Below are 21,055 nucleotides of genomic sequence, written 5' to 3'. Positions count from 1 at the left end.
CCTTTTTTTTTCAGCAATATCAATAGATATCTGCTATTTGGTTGTACATCATATTAAATCTCTACTGATTTAATCTTCACCTACAGATAATGGCATTTTCCTGACCCAGTCTGTTTGTAATAACAAATGAAATATGCCCTCTCCAGCTAAACAATGATTAATGCCTCTTCAGAGTGGTCAGGTTAGTAACTTCTATGACATGCTTGCCTGTTCTCCACAGGGAGTAAAAACTCAGGAGTTTCATCCCAAATTAAACTACCTACCAAAGCAACAGCAAGGGAGCTCTCTGTGAACACCTGAACTGGCCTTTTTTTCCAAAGCTGTTTGCAAAACTACCTATCCAAAATTCATGGTTTTCCACGTCTTTTTTAACCTAATTGGAAAACCAACTGAAAAGTCAACACCAGTTGGTCACAACAGGTTACAGAGATGATTGTGGTGATACCCTGGTCTGTAACACAGAAGGCTTCACGGCCAGACTGCTCAAAGAGTGTCCATTTCTTGGCAAAACCACTTACACTGACAAATTGCCTATCATTAAAAAGGACAGTTATCTATCTTTTGTTCCTCTCGAGTTTTCCCTACTCACACAGGCTTTCTATTCATGTTGTGGTTCACAAAAGTTAGTGATCATGGTTTAAGAAATTAAAATAAAATTAAGAAGTTGGGGAGATGGGATGCCCTAAATACTCTTTGTGTATCCTATGGCTAAATGATGAAAGAACCTGCAGCTAAGCTTCTGTACACCTGGCTGTACAGGAAAACACAATTACACCATCATCAGAGTGCTACTTGGATCAAGGACACCAAAAGCTCCTACTGATAAAGAGAAGGCATATTTTAAAAACAAGCTCTAGCCAGAGAAATGCGATGCCCAGCACACACGATTCAGTGCTAGGCAGTTCTTCCATTGGCTATTGGACTTTTAGTTACTTTAGATCCATGGAAAAGCATCTCCTGGTATATGGGAAGAATTCCCTATAAAAATCAACAAAGCTGCAAAACAGCTTTCCTCTAAAACACATTTCTTGGTCAGCATTTATGCAATGCAGTGGGTAACCTGCAAATGGGCCATAACTGTGGCTCATTCTGCAAGTTATAATCACCTTACTTCCTCCATATTTTGACATCTCGTTATCTGGAGAACTTAGGAGCTCTTTGCGACAGGACCTGCCTTTGGAGTGACACTGCATATGATAATTATCATGAAGATACTTTTATAGATGGCTGGGATCCCCAATCTCTGCACAAGCCATTGTTCTTAAATGACCACCTGCAAGTGCATGGCACCACAGGTGTGTATCTGGATTTCACATCTTGCTCGCTATCTTCCTCTAAATATGAGCTTTAGCTTAGCTACATACAATCCCTTCTTAAGTCAGGTCCTCTTTCAAAAGAACTCTCTCATTTCACTACAGCTGTGGACATAGTTTAGTCCTCCAAAAGGTTCCAGGTTCCCTTGTGCAAGATGCTCTTGGAAATCTGGGCAAAGGGAATTTGCAGAGATCAGCCTCAAAGGTGTCTGTTGTATATGACACAGCAGAAACAGAGTCAAAACAAGAGCAGGGAGAAACACTACTTTCACAGAAGTCTTTCTAAAGATTGACCTCATCCTTCTTTCATGCTGATGTTTGTAAAGCTATATACTTTATTCTTTGGAGTAGGAGCAGCCTGCCACTCGTAGCCACCTACCATGCAGGATGACGCTTCTACCAACCCTAAAAAACTGGAGAATCAAGTGGCAGAGACAGCTTCCCTGTTCTTTCACTTGGTTTGAGTTTCTCCTTGTGCATGCCAGTTTAATAGTATCTGCTGGCCTCTGGTCTTTGCTGCAGAGCAAAACGAAGAAGTGACTGCAGAGCGTAGAGCAGAGATGACAGTACCAGCTAAGACACAACAAGACCTAGTGTTGGTTAAGAACCAGGTATAAGCCTAGTGGGCACCCTAAGCTGCATTATTATCTCTGGTTGCCAAATCTTTACTACTGTTTTTACAGCCAGGGTAGTTTAAAATGGAGCAGTGCACCTCCCTGTTGCAATCCTCCAGTTTGATACTGCTGAGCAGACATACCCTGAACCAAGGGAGGGAGACAGACAGTTGACTTCAAGGATTACAGCTTGCAAGCAGAATGCCTAGGGATATTTTGCAAATGATTTACAGCTATAAATTTAAATTATAGTTGTATTTGTAACCAGTGCCTTGTAGAACTGCATTTGCTATGAAAAAAAAACAATCCTGCTTGAACAAGCCAATTTTTGCCAGTATGTCAATTTTTTTCCAACAAAAGGGCTTTTTTTAAAAGCTGTTCCGTGTAACAGTTCACTAAAGATCTATGGAAAAAACAAACCTATATTTCTCTATTAGAAGAAATTGCATTTAAATGCAATAGGAGAGTTGGGTTAATGTTATGCAGAAAGATAGTTCATGCTTAGCACAATAGGCCTTAACACAATGCTTTATTCTTTCAGCAATGCCAGCTCTAAGTGAAAAGTAGAAGTCATAAGCAAGTACAGCATAAAAAACCCTAGGGCCTTGCTTGTGAAAAGATTTGCTCATTAAGGCTGTGTCTCATGCTGTGCTCAGGATAGATGATGGCCCACAGCTCAGTTACTGGAAGTTTGCAAGCGTTAGAGCAGGCTTACAGATGTCTACTGAGAACATACAGTATCTGCACATAGGAAAACATTCATTCTTCATGATTTCATTACTGCATGTTCACAGCTGGCACACGAATGCAACTTCATTCAAACAATAGCAATAAGCTATGCCTTAAAAACAAGTTGTATGTAAATAGGTCTGGCCAGAATCAAGGTTATAAGTAGGATAAAATTGTGCATAAGAAAAATCATATGCTACTGCAATCTCAATTTGGTATTTGTTTTGGCTAGTGCTTTAAAAACAAGCAGGTAATGCGGTATTTTTCTTAACAACAATTCTGTTGTAATATGTCTAGCCATGCACTAACCCTGTGGTCCTCCCTCTGCCAATCAGTAGTCAAGAGCAATTATATTTCGTTAAGAAATTCAAGATAATCCAAGGAAGTTTTTTTGCTCAATTTATTCATAGAAATGCAGCAATCCTAACAGCTAATAACTGGCCAGTACAAGTATGTTAACTATAATTACGAACAAAGCCCTAAATTAACACTTCAAATTTTGACCCCCTTTTTCACAGAATGGAAATTTGCTTCTTCTCAAAGAACAGAACAAAAAAAAAAATCTACATAGGTTTCTCAAGCCTTCTTCTGCAAGAAACAAATGATTCTTACATTTAAGATCAAATCCTGCATCCATTAAAGTAAACAACTTACTAGTTTAAAAATTAATTTATTGAATGCAATCAACTTTTAAAGCTGAGAACTGTAATTAAATCAATGGGAACTACTTAAGTCCCCATGGCGCAATATGAACTATCAGCAATATCTGATAATTGATGTATTAGATGAAATTTTTAAAAGCAGTATAGTTATTCACAGTTATGTAATAAAACTTTAATAGGCCCAAAGGAACAACTAAAGAAAACAGGGGCACTATTTTCTTGGTGTGTCTTTGGATTTGCATAGACAAAGCTCCAAATGCTTTCTGAAGTAAGATGAAAGGTTGAATTATTGTCTACTTACAGGAGTATTGGACTGTTCGGTTAACTTCTGCTCCCACATCCTCAAACGTCGCTCCCGTTCCTTTAGTTCCTGCTCTTTAAAGCTTAGATCACGCTCCAGTTTCTTTAGTCTCTCTAAGGTTGCCTCAATTTCACATCTGCACGGAGACAATTTGTTACGTCTTGTCTTTTCCTGACAGATATAAATTGTTCATAATTCCCACCTGAATATTAATTAAATGTGAAAGGCTGAAAAGTACAATACTAACTCAAGCAGTTCATTTAATTACCAAATGCAAAGCCTTTCAGAGCTTTAAGAAAAGCTGGCAATATTTATACTTGAGAATAACCATAATACCTTCAGTTGAAGAAAAGTAACATTTAGAAGAGTAAAATGCCATAGAATAACAACATTTTAAAAGCTAAAATGCTGTCTTTTCCCTCAACATCATGAAACATGATCTTATCCATAAAGAAACTGCATTAGGAACTGTTAACAGGACAATCACTAACAACACAAGATGGGCAGTCTAAGAAGCCCATTTGCCTGGGTTTATAACTTGGCTATAAATATTATTTGGACTTACACTCAAAATACACAGAAATAGCACTGGGGTGTTTGTCCCACCTACCTTCCTGTTTCTCTAGGTGAAGATATAAGAGCAAGAATAAACACCATGATATATCCCAGCCCTGCACATGGTTACAAATACAAGCTTCTCAAGTTAGGAACAGTTAATAAAAGAATTTGGTTTACTCTTCTCTGCTTCTCACCATATATGCAAAGGTGTGAAAAATAAGAAAGGCAGGAATGAAGGCACTACTCCAAGAAGCTTCAGATACTGTCTTTATCGAGTTGCATTGCATGTACCTCATCCCTTACAGTGGTTTCCTTTGACGTGCCTTCTGATGGACAGTACCTTTTAAACACATGACCTGAACTGCTCTTGGGAAAGAGTTTAACAAGTTTTGCGCTACAAATGCACGGGCGTATACTAGAAGGTACAGAAAAATAATTCTGTCACTAAATTCAGCCACATTTTTTGCTTGTGAGATAACCAAAGAAAAACCTCCAATTTGTGCCAGAGGTTGTATTTGCATTTAACAAACTGTTTCTGTGACTGTTTGGGAGACTGTGCACTGCCTGCCACCCGTGTCCAGACTATTACTTCAACTGTTTCCCATTCACATTGTGGAAAGAGTGAATCACAGCATTTCCTTTTCCTCCTAGAGAGAGCGCGCTCCTAAGGAGACAGAGATCCTAAACAGAGCTGTAGCTACTGGGACTCTGCAATGCCAAATCTTCTGCTCAAGCTTTCACAACGTTTTGCCTTTGTAAACACACTGCAAACAAAATCTGCTCCTTCTGATGTTTTCAAAAAGAAAATAAAAAGACTACCAGAGTTGTCTTTCTATCTGGGGAAAAAAAAAAAATTCTTCCTGTAAACCTCCTGTCCTAGCATGGAATGATTAAGATTTTCTCCAGTATCAGCCTAAAGGAGTTCAGGGTCTCAATGTGGGAAAATCCACACCCAAATAGCCTGTTTAAGTAAAAGAAATAATTTAAATACTCCAGATCTTATAGATTTCATATTTTAATAAGACATCTCTGTCAGAGAGTAATGCTTACAAAGTATAGTGAAAGGATTCAGAGCTGGAATAACTAGCAAACTCTACTACCACACTTAATTCTACTGCAAAAATCAGCCACCTGGGGCAAGGGCATTTATCACACTTAAAACCTGCTGAGTGAGCTGTTCGATGTGGTGGTCAGAACAAATGCCCCTCACGATTATTATGCTTCAAGATTTCAAGCAAAATTTTCTCTCATATTTAGGCATGCAAAGGTCAAGGCTGATGTCTGTGCTGGGTGGGAAGTGGTCACACATACTAGTAAAGAGACAATAAAGGAACAAAAATAAAAGCACTGGATGGAAGGTCATAAAGTGACTCCTCTGCAAACATTCGTTTCCCTATCATAAACCCTTTCTGTCAGGTGCAACATATACTATGCAATCTACTGCGGGAATTACAGAGCAATTTGAGGATAGCTGCAAGCGCTGCTTTTCTTAGTTTGTCTCTCAACATCACTGCTACTTATAAGCAACTCTGTAATTTTTAAAATATGTAAATTAAGTTATCTTTTAAATAACATTCTGCACTAGGAAAGTCCTGGTAACAATAGCTTTTTATATGTCAAAAGTCTATTTTGTGCTGTAATTAGCTCTCTTCATTAGACAGAAACTTCTCTTATAATAAAAGGTCAGTCTGCGAAAACAGTTGCATTCTGAAAAATAATTCTACTGTATAATAAAACTGTAATTAAAGAGAAAGCTACCGTACATTGCCCAGTTAATGAGTCTTACTTCATAAATGAAGCAGCTTGAAACATTATACATGGTAGGGCATGTGGATTTGTTTGCTTCTGTAGTTCTGCAGTCTGAGTTTACTGGCTTTTCTAGAATACTCTCATTCTGTGACACTGAAGAATGTATACTGTATTATTAGAAACTATAATGATAAACAGTCGCAGATTAAAAACAATGACTGACATTTGTTTATATGTCTTGAATTGCTACTGATACACTAAGTATCACTAATAGACTATTTTAATCATTAGAACAGCCACTCGTGGGGAGAGGATGGAAGGAGAAATGTAGCTAGTATATATGACTAAACACAGACAAATGTGGTATCTCACTGAAATGGAACATCATTACTTCCATAGTAATTTTTTCCCTCTGTAATAAAAGTGACTTGAGAAACAGCTCAAAAAAGATCACAGAATATGAACTTAAACATAAGGCAGACCTGTGCGACTTAGTCATAAGACAGTGCCCCTATTTGATTAAATAATAAAAATGTGAAGTGTGGAACAGTTAGGAAATAAGATACTGAATTATTTAAGGAAATGACAGAACAGGCAGATTAAAATGTATTATTCATATAAACATCAAGACCAGTAAATGTTGCAAATAAGACCACATTAAAGGTAGGTCAAAGTGCCATTCGTCTTATCACCCCTCCCAGTTGTAGAATCACAGAATGGTTTGGGTTGGAAGGGACCTTAAAGATCATCTAGTTCCAACCCCCCTGCCATGGACAAGGACACCTTCCACTTCCAGGTTGCTCAAAGCCCCATCCAACCTGGCCTTGAACACTGCCAGGGAGGGGGCAGCCACAGCTTCTCTGGGCAACCTGTTCCAGTGCCTCACCACCCTCACAGGAAAGAATTTTTTCCTTGTATCTAACCTAAATCTACCCTCTTTCAGTTTAAAGCCATTACCCCTTGTCCTATCACACTACATGCCCTTGTAAAAAGTCCCTCTTCCAGCTTTCTTGTAGATGCCCTTTAGGTACTAGAAGGCTGCTCTAAGGTCTCCCTGGAGCCTTCTCTTCTCCAGGCTGAACAACCCCAACTCTCTCAGCCTGTCTTCACAGGAGAGGTGCTCCAGCCCCCAATCATCTTTGTGATCCTCCCCTGGACTCACTCTAGCAGGTCCATGTCCTGTCCAACAGGCCCAGGTCATGTACAGCCTCAGCCCACTCCCAGTTTTCACACCAGCCAGAGACGTTGAAGACTGGTTACTCTTTGCTACAGATGCATTTTTTGCACGAGTCTATACAAAAAGAATCTCACCTTGCCTTTTTTTAAGAGTGGGAAAAAATGTAATCCAGCTTGTCTGAGCTTTGATATGCTTTGGTAAGTGCAGTATTCCTGTGAAAGTTCAGTATCTGGATCACTAATTTGGAGGTCCCTCAAAGGAACAAGCATAACCTTCGCTTTTCCTAAGCCCACCCTTCTCCAGGGCTCTGATAGCCAGGCTTCATTAAAATTCCCTATTTCTTGGTATTGCATCTCATTCTTTCCCTATTGCTGGTTCAACTATCTCTTTGCAAATCACTATGGGATAAAAAATATTTTAAAAAATAAAGCAATGAGTAAAAGCAAAGACTTCTCAATGCAGAAGTTAAAATATATTAAACTTTTGTGCAACTGTCCTCAGAAATGGTTTTGGTCTGTTTTAGTTTATTCCTTGGGATCACTTTATGCATACAAATCTTTCATCTGCTTTAACTTGCACATTTTTTTGCATACTTTCTGTTAATTTGGCTTAACCTTCATGAGTGTCTCCATACAGGCATGTCTTTTCCATCAGCAAAGGCAGGCGTTGCCAGAATTCAGGTAAGAGAGTGCCCCTCTTACCCAGCTTCTGAACAAGTCCCCACACAACTTGTACTCTTTCTGCACTTTGTGTTTTCTTTTTGGCTTAATTCAGAAACCATCTTTGCTTTCAGGCAAATCATGCCCCATCATGAATTCGTATTTTCTCTCTCATATTTCTTTGTCTCCAAGTTATTTATTATTAAAAAAACCCCCAACAAACTAAATTTACCTTTAACATGAGTCTCCATAGTAAGAAGTTTTTCCATGACTTAATTGTGCCAAAGAACTTGTTTCTACAGGGCTTTTCATTAACACCTTGTTAGCCATTCCTCACCTGAGCAATTTAGGTGCATCAAAATATGATTTGTGAGAAATACTTGGGCTACCCAAGTCACACTCCAAGAAATGAATCAATTTACTAAAAGAAGTTTAATGTTACCAAATGTCAACTAGTACAGCTTTTATGCTGCTGTATTGGCAAACTTTAAGCAGTTATTTTTCCTAAGTTTGAGTACTTGCTCATCTTTTAAATAAGTATTTTTACTATATAGAGGTAAGAAATCACTCTCTAGGAGATACTTTTCTTCCAACCCTCCTCGTAGTCTGTCTGCTACCAAAACCAGCATATGATGTCGAGAGCCTGCATAAATAATGGTGGCCAAGAAACACGTTTTTATACTTTAAATACCCGCCCTTTGTCCCAAGCCTTTGAATACGGATTTGGGGGGCAAGAGGGCATACTGGTACGTTGTAAGAGCACCGCCGCGGATGAAGTCATCAACAAGTATTGGAGAGCCGGGTAGGGCAAGAGGGAACACCGCACACACCGCAACGGGCTGCTCCGGGGGAACCTCGCAGCGCCGGCCGCGGGGGAGCGAGGCCGCGGGGGAGCGCGCGGCCCGGCGCCCCGTCCCGTCCCGTCCCGTCCCGTCCCGTCCCGTCCCGCCCGGTGGCGGTGAGGCGCAGGTCGGCGCTGTCGCCAGGAGGTGGCGCGCCGCCGCCGCCGGTCCCGAGGCCGCGGGGCTGCAGCCGCCGCGCTGCTGAGTCAGGGCAGGAGCGGGGCCGGCCCCGGAACGGGCTATTTATACTCCCGCCATGTGACCGGGGGAGCGCCCCACCGCCAGCTCACTTCTCCCACTCGCCCGGTTCCCGCCGGGCGCCGTGCTTTTTCCCCGGGAGCCCGCGGAGGAAAGGCGGGCTGCTGCTTTTGATACCAGCCTCATTGCCGCGGGCCCTTCCCCATCCTCCAGCCAGCCCTGCTCTGCGTTTCTTCGATTCCTGCGCTGACTGCAGGCAGGGAATCTTCCCCTGTTTCTGCTCCCAGCTTACCTGGAGCAGGGCCAACGCTTCTTAATATAGACTGAAGCACGATCGTCTGGTAAAAATCTTCTGCCTATGCAGATCTGTCTTCAATTTTCTTTTTCAAAGAGCGGGATGTACTGCGAAGCAGCAAGCTTTCTAACTGGCAACTAAGCTTCGGGGACAGGTTTTTGAAGTTTTGGCACGTACAGAAAATAGGCTGAAACTTTCACTGTAAAACTGTGTCATGTAATAAGCTTGTCTCAAATCTCATCGTCATTTATAATCACTTATGAATAAAAATTACAATCAGCAACAGGTGAATCATATGCTCAAGTAGTGCCGGCGCACTATGCAAAAACAGGGCTAACCCTGGCATATGCTCAATGTGTAGACACAGAAGTAAATACAAAGGAGAGAATACACAAAAAATGACAGAACACAAGTGAAGACAAACGGAGGCTTGATTTTACAAGTTATTTTTTATGCCCTTTATCTTTTTTTTAGCTATAAACATATGCCTATACACTTTCTATGAAAATTGCAGCAAACATACATATACCTGAGTTGTTTCGCCCTCACACTATTGACTGAAAACACGTTAATGGGTTTTAAAGTTTTAAGATGTGAATCACAAAACCATAAATACCATGATACCTAAACCACTTTAATAATAAATATAGGGTACAGCTAAGTGTATTGGCTCCTAATACAAGTTTCACAACATTCTAGGCATTCCTGAAAAACAAGGTAAGTTATGTTCTAAAAATACCTCAAGCACAGATATTTTCTACCAATATATTACTGGAGTCTGATGTCTTTCTGAAAAGAATATGGACTCACACCATTTCAAAGGAAAACCACATCATTTCATCTTGGGAGGAAGGAAACTTACCTCCACTCTGCCTTGTTATGCAGGAATGAGTTACACTGGTCTGGAAGGCTGCTGTCATTTGACATAGATTCCAGGATTGAAATGATCTGCTTGAAAGATGGCCTTTTCTGAAGACAAACCCAAAACAAATCAAAACAAAACATAGCATTTTCATTCATATACAAGTACTACTGTGTAAAATTATTTGCAGGAATTTTTCAACTGAAAGACTGCAAGCAAGAGGAATTGGGATGCTGCTTTCTGAACACAGCATCCTACAAGAGGACTGTAAATTTGTAAATGGGGGTTTTTTTGTTCTTCCCATTGAAGAAAAAGTAAGTTTGGGAAGAGTCACATAAGCTAGTATGACTCAAGCCTTAGCTTAGTATCCAGTATCTAACAGTAACACCTTTTGGTTTAAGAGCATTAAACAACATTAGCAGCATCAATAACCATCAGATTCTTAACTCTAAAGTTTTTCTCAGGCTAAGAAGGAAAATACTGCCCAAAAGAGAAGGCCGGACCCATTAGCAACTGGTAATTAGACAGCTGGCCTTTTACAGGTAGTAACCCAAACTCTTTAATGTGTGAACAAGCTATTTAGCTGCCCATCAAAAATGGATTTCTGGCTGCAGTTTCCTTGTTGCAGAGAAGGACAGACTTTCCAGAAAAACCTCTTGCTTAGCTACCTCAGGAGCATCCAGGGAAGAAGTGAAGGTGGAGGCTAAACAAGGTTGTCTCGCCTGGCAGCCGAGCTCATGTCAGCAGTGTCTGTGGTTTTCTGTCTTGGGCTCATTTACTGAACTTGCTGTTCCACGGCTCTCCATCCAGCACCCACTGTGCTCACTAGTCACAGAGAGCAGTTAAAACTTCTCTGTATTTTCTACTTCCCCCTTAGTCCCAAAATGAAGCTATGAGGTAGGATAGTAACTGAAAAAGTCACAGTTAAATGTGTTTCTTGAAAGCATGCTGACTCTGTTAGTCTGTTTGACAGACCCCAGACAAGGTTGAGACAAAAGGTTGAAACAAAATGTAGATACATAATAAAGGGATGATGCACATTCTCTCTCTATCGCGCCTGTAATTATACCATTTCTGCTAAAATTACAGATGCCGCAATTAAAACGTGCATTTTAATTTGGGAGCACAAAAACAATTAGGAACAATGCTGAGGTGTCTCTCCCAGGAAGATCCAAGTGATTTCCACATTATAAAAGAAAGACAATTTCTTTATTTTAAATGTCAAACAGCATGAAAAAGTGTCAAATGCGTAACAAAAAAAAAAAAAAAGACAAGCTCTCTTATACTATAATGCTGCACTATTTGGCTGTAACTGGAGGCTTTGCCTGTCATTTTTTTGTCCATCTCCATGATTTCAGGCAACGGGCAGTTGGATCAGCTATGCAGATTTTCTCTGCAACAGACAGTGCTTGCCCCAGCCACAACGTGTTTATGCGGTTTGGCCCCCAGCCCAGCGTCCATGGAGCAGCAACCTGGGCGCAGTGAGCAGCATGGCAGCAGGTGCCTATTCAGCAGCACATCACTTGCACTGGTTAATCTAGTCCCAGCGTGGAAACCCAGCAGAGTGCCCCTGCATTTATGGGGGGGCTGGGGGAGGCAGCAGTTGTGCCCCTACATGGACGGTGCTTCTGGACCTGCCATGGCTGAGCGGACCCTCTGAACATACCCTGGAAGAGCACAGACCTTGCTGGTCAGGGAGTGTGCCATGCTGGGGGTACAGAGCACAAAATTAATCACTGGCACCAACCCGGACGGACAACTGGCACCAAACTGGTACAGTTTTGGGGAAGGAGAACCTTCCAACAGGCCTCACACCCTTCTTATTCCTACAGCTGCAGCACTTGTAACCACTCTGGTGGGTATGAACTGTTGAGGTGATTCAAGAGCTTCCCAAATGGTGAGGAAGCTGCCAGACAAGAGACTGTGTCTCCCCACCAATACACCAGGGTACTGCAGCTGCTATGTACTGTCCAATGTACTGGTAGGTGCGTAATGTGCCTTTACTGAACTAACTCTAGTTTCAGGAAGAGATGAAGGGCAAACACCCCCCATGCTGCGATAATTAGAATATTTTATGGCTTAATTAGGGTTCTTTTACAAAACACTTCAATGAGTTTTGCTTGCTCTTTTCTCGGGGGTACTGGGAAGTATAGGGCAGGGCTGGCACTAAGCGAGCACAGTCAACACTACCGTCAGGCCTGCCTGGATTAACTTGAGGGAAGATAATGACAGAGAACAGGGCTTTTACAAAGGGCAGGTGAAAGCACCAACTGACTGATTTGGGAGGAGCAGCTATGCACACTCTGGGTCCTACGCTGTAGGCAAAGGAGCTGTTGAGTTGTGCAACTAGAGCTGGAACAAATGCACAGTCACACAGTACTGACAAGTTTACAGGTACCAGCTTTCCCTGGAGGCGAAGCTGACAGGAAGACACAAGCCTACACTGCCATGTGGGTTTTGTTGGTTTCCTCCCCCTAGGCGAGGATAATTTCAGATTTAATAAATGCATTCTAAGTGCAGGCTGATACCTTGGTTAAAACTGGCAAGAAGTAATTGTTGAAACTGGAAGCCCAAGCTGAGAAGCTTTTTTTAAAAAAAGTCTTATTTTTGGTGGATGACTGCTTAGCACTTTCTAGAAAGTCAGGCATCTCAAGTCATTCCTTACAAGAGATTCTTAAAATATCATGGCATGAGTCGCCTTTGAAAATTGTTTCCCTTTATATCTGTGCTGCCTCATACAAAAATCTTTAAAATATATGGCCCTCTAGAAATAATTCTGGCTAATGTTTTCACTGTTTCCTTCCACTCAGTATTTCTTACTAAACAGGTCTGCATAAAACCAGGATATTTAATCCATATGGCCTTCCTTTATTGCTGCTGCTCTGCTCCCAGGTTTCTGATTTCCATTAAAATATTCAGTAATTTATAAACATCTTTGATGTCAAAGTGGGCATAAATTGAAGGAACAGATGAAATGAGAAGGAACTACTCACCTGTGTTTCAAAAACAAGTATCCCTAGTAAACAAAGGCATTAGTGATGAGCAACCTTGTTTGTACAATTATCTAGTACCCAAGCAAAAGCAGCTTGTTTGTTAGGGATTTTAACATGTGGTAGTAGTTATTTAAGATACTTAGTTACCACAGAGATTGTTCTTTAATAATTACTGACTTAAAAAAATTAGTAATAAAAATTTTAGTAAAATGCTTTGAACCTACTGGAGACTGTTTCAACCAGCACAGTTTAAACAGTATAAAGACTACCATTACAAATATCAGGTGGAGCAATGCACTACGGACATTTTTCTCCACATATGAAGAAATTCTTAAAAATTCAAAGCAACGTTGATAACTCTGTTCACATGAGGAAGTTACAGTGTGAGCAGTGTTTGACGCTCCAGCTGCTCTGCGGCAGCTCTCCAAATGTATTCCTTAGCCCCACTGTAAATGCACATCCCTCTTTCCTCAGGGGTAAGCCACCTACAGATATCTTGTGCTTTCTGCAGGCTAGAAGTATGCACATTAGCAATTGCTTTTGAGCAGCTGCCATCCTCAAGCTCACCCCGCTTGACCTCCAGTAACTTGTTCATGCATCGACTATCTGATTTTCTAAAGCTAATCCTGGTGAAAAGGTAATGTTACACAGAACAGTATTTTAGAGGAGTGTGCTCCATCTTTTGGCTCATGCAGGCCACACAGCCTTTTGTCAAGGCATTTTGAAAGCTTTAAGTAGAGATCCTTTCCCAACACGTGACTAAGTCAGTCACATGCCCAAACTATGACCAGAGATTACTCCATTTCAGTCATGTGAACAATGTATTTATAATTGCCTAACAGAAGAGAAGCTGCATGAAAAGAGTAGCAAAGAGCAGACTGTCAGAAAAACCTGACTAACATGAGATTCACTCTTCGCACACATCAGATGCCTCTGGGCACAGTGCTCCCAGAACCAGCCTAAACCCAGGTGAATTGCTTGCACAGACGGAACTCGGCCTGATGGTTGGACATCCCTCTTTTATAACATGCAGATCCAGCCCTCTCCTTGAAAAACAGCAACAGCCTTCTGGACGCCAGACAGCAAGCTGATATAGTATGTCTTGCAATTACAGAAAAGAAGCTCAAATAATTCTTGTCCTGTGGCATTTGGTGGCGATGCTGAAGCTCGGGAGTAGTTATTGAAGATACGTAGTTACCACTGGAAAGTGCTCTTCAGTAATTACTAACCTAGAACTTAAACAGTATACTTGTAGATTCAAAGACCCAAGGCATTTTTCTCCCCTCCCTTCTGTGGAGAGGATAAAGAGGGAGATAGTAGGCGAACGTCATTTAAATGGGTGTTCATGTGGAAACCACACACTGATGATGGATGTCAGGCTTCCAGATCCATTCTGCAGGAAAGCAACTCCTTGCTTAAAAAAAAACCGAACCAAGAAGGGAAATCTCCTTTCCCATATTGCTCTTCTATGGCTACTCTCTGGTGATAAATTCTAGCTTTAGAGCACCTAAGTGCTATAATTCACCCTGGGATTAAACTTAGTCTCTCTGAAGTAGTAACTAACTTTCTTCTGAATTGAAAGGAACAAAGTTCTTGCTGGTGCCTTGACTTAGAAAAAAAGAGCATAATTCCTTTTCTTATCCATCCTTCCCTCTCTCAAATACCTTCATAGGCAAAGGAAATGAATGCTAATACTTGGTAATAAAGCTAGCATGCCCACAGGCTCTTTCCAGCCAGTTTTATGTACAACAGGATGGTAGCAGAATCAATTTAAAGAAGGTAACTCCCATAATCTACAAAAGCTTTTATGGAGTAAACACTCTCTTTAATTTCCTTTTTAGTTTATTCTCGTAGAGGCAGATTAATAGTGACAATGGTTTGCCTCTTTAACTTGCATTTTTACTCTGTTTTCATGGTTAAACAGTATATTACAGTACTTTGATTATTATATTATTACAGTATAATCATTATAAAGCTCATCGAAGTCCTAAGGGAAAAGATTAGGAAAGGTTTAACATCAATTTACAGTATGTTGCTGCTGTTCCTACCCACATTTTATGGTTTAACTTATTTTTTACATGTTTTCAACACACAGAAGACATCAAAGTCAGACCTTGAAATAGATATTTCATACGTGATGCTCACATACATCCAAGAAAGATCAACTATTAACTACTGAAAGAAAACAGAAAAAAACAATTTTTCACGTGCTCCAAAATGGCTACATTCTTGCCATCTCACCCTATTTACAGGCTTGTAAATACTCATTGTCTTGAGTAGTCAGGTAAGTAGCATAGTAACTCTTGAATAAGGAGAGACATTTAGATGTAAGTATGTAAACACATTAAAAAAAAGACAGCCTCAGCTATCTTTGTGAAGAAATGTGTCTACTAGCATGCAGCAATGGTGTTAGCTGGGAAATGTACCCCAAAAAAACACTGACATACTTAGCAAAACAAGGCAGGGGGGGTGGTAGAAATCAAACACAAATTCCATTACCTTTGAATCAGCATCCCAACATTGGTGCATCAGCTCTGCAAAACTTCTGGGACAACTGCTTGGAATGGTTAATCTCTAAAGGAGAGAGAATGTACCAGTTATTGGAAGCATTTCCCTTTAAGCTGCTAATAATAGATTTCTTATAAAAGCAATGTAATTAAAAGAAATAAACCAGACTCTTCTTTCTTTTAAATACAATATAAAAACTGATGATTGACATATTAAAAAGAAAAATCAAAACTGTTAACACTAGCAAGATGTACAAATTAATTAATAGAAGGAATGGATCAAATGCACAAATGGAGTTGCTTAAGAAAGCTCAGAGACAAGGAAGTAAAAACGAGGCAAACAACTTTTAATACTAAAACATAATAGTTTGTGAAGGTTACTGCATGGTATTCTAAGATGCTTGTCAAGATAGGTGTAATGTACAGCCTGCCTTAATTCCTTTCTCCCACACAAGCGATCCAGCTGTACAATACTATAACCACTTCTGATAAAACATATGGCTGAAATATAGGTTACAGTAAGTGAGTTAAAAAGAGTTAAGTGAAGCTCTACATGACACAAGAGACGTTTCATGAGCCTGTGGTCAGAAGGATTAATGAGGACATGCAGATCTCAGAGAGCACTCACAGAGCACAGTGAACTCATATAAATATTTCCTGATGACTGAAGACAAGGAGCTGCTGGTTATAGCCAGGACCACTGGCTACACAGAATTAGTTTGAAGCTTACTTGGTTTCCTTTGCTGAGAGTTTTAAACCATACAAAGATTCCTTCAGTCAGTCTTAGAGGACTTTTAGTTTAAAGACTCTGCCTCCCCACTGGAAAGCCTAAAAGCAAATCCATTCTCACATACACACACATACACGGATACCAAAGCCTCTCCAGTTGAGATTAAATGTGCATCCCAACAACATTACACATATAAGGAGATCCTTCTGCTCTTGCTAAGGCAGTTAACTGACTTCAGATGTTTTATACAAAAAAAAAAAAAAGTAGATAAAAAACAGTTCCTCGGTGAAAATGGGTTCAAATATAAGAGGGGTCAAGCTAGAAAAAGGGTTCCCTGTCCTGTAACAGGTGAGAACCAGGTATTACAGCCCTGTTCAGACAAATCTGTCAGGAAGACCCTTTGATCTGTCCCACTCCTGGCATTTCAGAAGCAAAGCAGAGCAAGTTGTCTCAAATTGTACCATTATATTACTGCAACATGACCTGCAAAGCCTTACAAGCCACAGCAGCCGAAGTCCGAGTTAGGAAATTCTGCTGTATAAGCATGTGAACACCATGAAAACTGGAAACATGAGATAAACAGGAGTAGGATTATTAAAATAATCTAATACTTTAAGGTACGAAGCTTTCTGTGCAAGAAATACACAGAAATTTGTACAATGCATAAACAAATTGTACTGGTGCTTGATCTCTGGTTGAGTCATTAGCCTAAAAATACACTGGCTGGTCTTGCTACAGTATTTGTCTGTAACCCTCTCTGTTCCAGGAGCTGGAAAATCAGTTGCAATCAGTTGCAAATGTGTCTCACTTGTGCAGAGTGTTATCTGTCCTGTATTATAGACATACCAGGTTCCAGAAGTGTTGTATTATAATAAATATGACATTTCTCAGTGGTAATTTATTATGAGATCACACCTAGCATAATCTGAACTATTGTGTTTTGATTTTCTGGATTAAAAAAAAATAATATAGAAACTCTATCAGAATAAAAATAATACTGTGAAATTCTGCAGAGTGTCAAAGACGACCCATACAGAATCATTAAAATCCACTTCAATTGTTGGGCTCAGGCTTTGCAAAGGGGGATTTTTCACCCAACACAATTACGCTTTGGCCTCAGTCCCACGCACAAGAGATTTTCAGCGCAAAAAATGAAGGACTTGCTCAACAGTGATTCAATTCTGTTGTGAACTGGAACCATGCAACTCCACTGATGCTAACAGATTGAACTGAGAGCAAAACCTGAACCTCACACTTGCTTTGGGACATAGAAACTATGCAGAAAACTAGCACAAGCTGACTTTACAAGGCTTATGCTGGGCATGTTCCCTAAGTCATGGCCAGAAAAAGTAAAAACTATGTAAGCAAGTGTTAATGCCCTCTAAGCACCCTGGCACCCTTCCAAAGAAGATGGTAGCAACAGGCTAGTGGTATCTGGCAGGCAAACAGCTGGCTCTGAACATGTCACCCCTTGGGTTTCTTCAGCCATGAGTCAAATAGTTGTCATGTACACATTTTGTTCATACTGTATTTTACATAGTTTCTTGCTGTGGAAGACTGTAGAGAAATGTGTGTTGTACCCTCTGACATCTTTCAGCATATGACTACATCTCTTTACAACACTCCCAATGCCACTCTGCACCCCTTACATAAAACTGCACATGGAGTCAGAGGAAAGAAATACTGTTGATGGAAGGCTTTATGGTTCCTCTTTCAAACTGATGTATGAGGCTTTTCCTAAACTATGAGAAAGAGTCTCATTGTGCCTCCTGCTCTGATAAACACTGTAGAAGACCACAGTCTTAACCTTCATGCTGTTAGTGTAGCATTTCCAACTAATCGGTGTATCAAAGTATCACTCACTGGAATTAATCCAGTCCTCAAATAGAAGTTAAAAAGAGAGGGGAAAAAAAACACCAACAAAAAATATTAAACTAAGAGGAGGAAACCTAACTCCTCTGTTTAACTCTGAAGCATTTTGAGAAACAGTTTATGTAGAATAATAGGAATCTGTATTGTACAGCCACTGCCTCGCCATTGTAACGTTTCCCAAGCTTCCGCTGTGTCTAGATAGAGGAGGTTTCATCTTTGTGGAGGATTTCCATGCTTGTCTGTGTGTGGTACAGTCACAACTTTAAATGTTTTTTAAATGTAGTTACTGTCTTTGATATCAAGGGACTATGCGTTCAGATATACGCTCACATGTCCAACTAACTGAAAGCCTCAATTTGTGAGAAGAAGAAAAGCGAGGCTGGGGACACTGTACAAACGGTGTTTACACCACTGAAGTGCTTTTGAAATGGAAAGACTCTGCATGAGGAGGCTTGCAGCTATGCCACAGCCTTGCCGATACCAGTGAGGAGCTCATCTTCAATGTAGTGTTGAACGTAGGTGGCAAAACTGTAATTTCTCTCTTTTTTTAAAACTATTTTTTCTTCTTTTATTTTTGAAATTTTCATCTAAGCGGCAGTTTCTTGTACTATAGTGACTCCTGCTGGGAGAGTTAAGTTGAAGTAGCTGAAGGTCTCTTACAGATATATCAACTCCCGGCCAGTAAAAAGATGTCCTAAACGCAGGAGATGGAGTTAAACTGTTCCCCTACCTTGGACGCAATGGCTTCTTTCATCACTAAGAACAAACCCCTAGGTTTTACAATTGAGACTGAGAAACTAGTACAGTACTTGTACAATTTTTGATCTACAGCATCACGACGTGAAGCTGCAACAATTAGATGTAAAGGGTCCATTCATGAGGAATAACATCACTTTGACCCTTTGTGTTAGCTCCTACTGCTAATCTTTCCATACGCGTGAACTTACTTTCAATTTGAAGAAGATGAAAAAGTCTTTTGCAAAACCCCAATACTGTTTTCTGATCTATGTACCTGAATGTAGAAACGTAGTCTTACCTCGTTTTTTTCCACTACAAGCCAAGCTACTTGTAATCCTTCCAAGCCTTTAAAGGGGACCTCCCTTGTTAGCATCTCCCAGAGAACCTGGAACAGAGAAAAAGAAAAGAATTTTTATTTCTGTACTTTGTATTTTAAATACGTTATTAAACCTTGATACAGCACTATTCTGTATCCAATTATCAGGCAACCAGTTTCCATTTGCAGGAACTTGGACCAGTGTTTGTGTGCAAGATCCTATCACTAAATTAATTTGAATGTTTCTGCTTTTTCCTCTACAGAAAAGCCCAGATGAAAAACTGGGTTGTGTGGGGTCTAATGCCTGCAATTTTGCTAGAGCCATGGTAAATGCTTTTTGCTTTCTTTGTACACTATAAAGTTCACATTTGGCAGTTGAGACTTGGGAAGACAATGAACTCCTCCTCTCCTTCTCAGTCCCAACTAGACACATCCTTGCTTTGTAGTCATTTTGCATTTAAAAATATTTCTATATGATTGCAACTAGTGCTTCTCAGTAGTCAGAATATGATCCAAAAGGTATTTTGCTCCTGTGATATGCCTATGAACATATTAAATATAATTGTGCAAGCAAAACTGTAATTGCTTATCTCCAAGTATGTGATTATGTTAAACTAAACAATATACACCATACAGAAAATTACTCTGTTCTCCTCAATATCTTATAGACACACTGTCCTAAGATATAGAAAGATCTCCTAATTTCACATACTTTTAGCATTTTGGTAACATAGTACCCGAGACTCTAAGCTTCTCTGTAGAAAAGAGTTTGGCATCAACAAAAAGGCTTCAAGTCAATGAATCCAACTTGCTTTTCTGCTATTGGGAATACACATTGGAGTTCAACCAAATTAACAGGCATTTTGTACCTTCACTTGTATGTATCTCTTTTTTTTTCTTTTTTTTTTCTTAAATCAGAATCTTCATATACATATCTTGCTACAAATATCTACATCCAAACTTCTGCTGCTGCTCATAGACCAAGCATATCAACAAAAAAAAGACATAATTTATGTAGGATCTGACCAAATGCATTAAGATCCTTATGCAAGTCTCTATATATCCTCACTATTTGGGTTAGCACCCAGGCTTATTCCAGCTTCATCATTTTGAATGGATTCTGGCCAGCTGTGAAGGTAATTAGAAAGAAAATGCGAGAATATTGGCAGATGCTGCTCAAGCAGAAAAAATGCACTGAAGCAGAGTTGGGCCTTTAATCAAGTGACAAGGGTACTCCATCAATAGACCTATTTAAATAATTCTGCTTGAGTCAGAAGACTGATTAGTAAAGGTAAGGGCATCTTGGAAAAAAATATGTAAAAGGACAGTTTTCCTAAGAAATATATGGGGAAAGCTATCATAAAGGTATTCAACTCTCCTGTTTTCCTCAATTCATTCCTTTTAGAAGGAAAAAAAAAAAAGGCACCTCAATTTGTAATTCCAATTATCACTTCTCTAGATCGAGAAGGAAATTTAACTGTGAGAGAAGGAAATAATTTAGCAGTCCCAGGTACTTCAGATAAAGCAGTGTACAAAACAGCCAGTTTAAAACAAAAGCCTCTGGACCAAATCAAACATGCAGCTAGAGCAGCCTTGCAGAACCACCTCATGTGTATGGCTGTACCATGAAACCACAAAGAAACTCAAGTTTGCACATCAGTATCTAAATACATCTTTCAAGTAAAGAACATAACGAAATACATGTTAAATGTCTCCAAGAGCCTTGAGCAGGAAAACTACTGCTCTACCTTCCTTTCAGAAGACTATAAATTGTAACGGTTGTCTTGTTTCATTCATGCACATAAGTTTCTGCAGAACATTTTGCACTGAATTCCTTCATCATGACACCTTTAGTGTTTATTTCCACTGTCTGTATGGATCACTGCCTTCCTAAACCAACAGTGCTAGCTTAAAACACCTCAAGACTGCACACAGTTCAA

The 21,055-nt window shown here is 40.0% G+C and overlaps 1 protein-coding gene across 3 annotated transcripts in view; it reads right to left on the bottom strand.

The window, feature by feature from the left end:
* MAP3K20 (mitogen-activated protein kinase kinase kinase 20) overlaps positions 1 to 21,055 on the bottom strand; it is a 92,265-nt gene that overhangs the window by 29,805 nt on the left and 41,405 nt on the right. For all 3 annotated transcript variants that reach the window (XM_074829134.1, XM_074829133.1, XM_074829135.1), the window contains exons 8-11: positions 19,098 to 19,184; positions 15,452 to 15,526; positions 9,960 to 10,066; positions 3,620 to 3,755 (exon numbers count right to left, since the gene is read on the bottom strand). In XM_074829134.1, coding sequence (XP_074685235.1) covers positions 3,620 to 3,755; positions 9,960 to 10,066; positions 15,452 to 15,526; positions 19,098 to 19,184 — 405 coding nt within the window. The remainder of the gene's footprint in view (positions 1 to 3,619; positions 3,756 to 9,959; positions 10,067 to 15,451; positions 15,527 to 19,097; positions 19,185 to 21,055) is intronic.

The sequence above is a fragment of the Strix aluco genome, chromosome 6 (genome assembly GCF_031877795.1).
Source record: "Strix aluco isolate bStrAlu1 chromosome 6, bStrAlu1.hap1, whole genome shotgun sequence".
NCBI lineage: Eukaryota > Metazoa > Chordata > Aves > Strigiformes > Strigidae > Strix > Strix aluco.
Note: the sequence above shows the minus strand (reverse complement) of the source record. Positions and strands in the feature narration are given on the sequence as shown.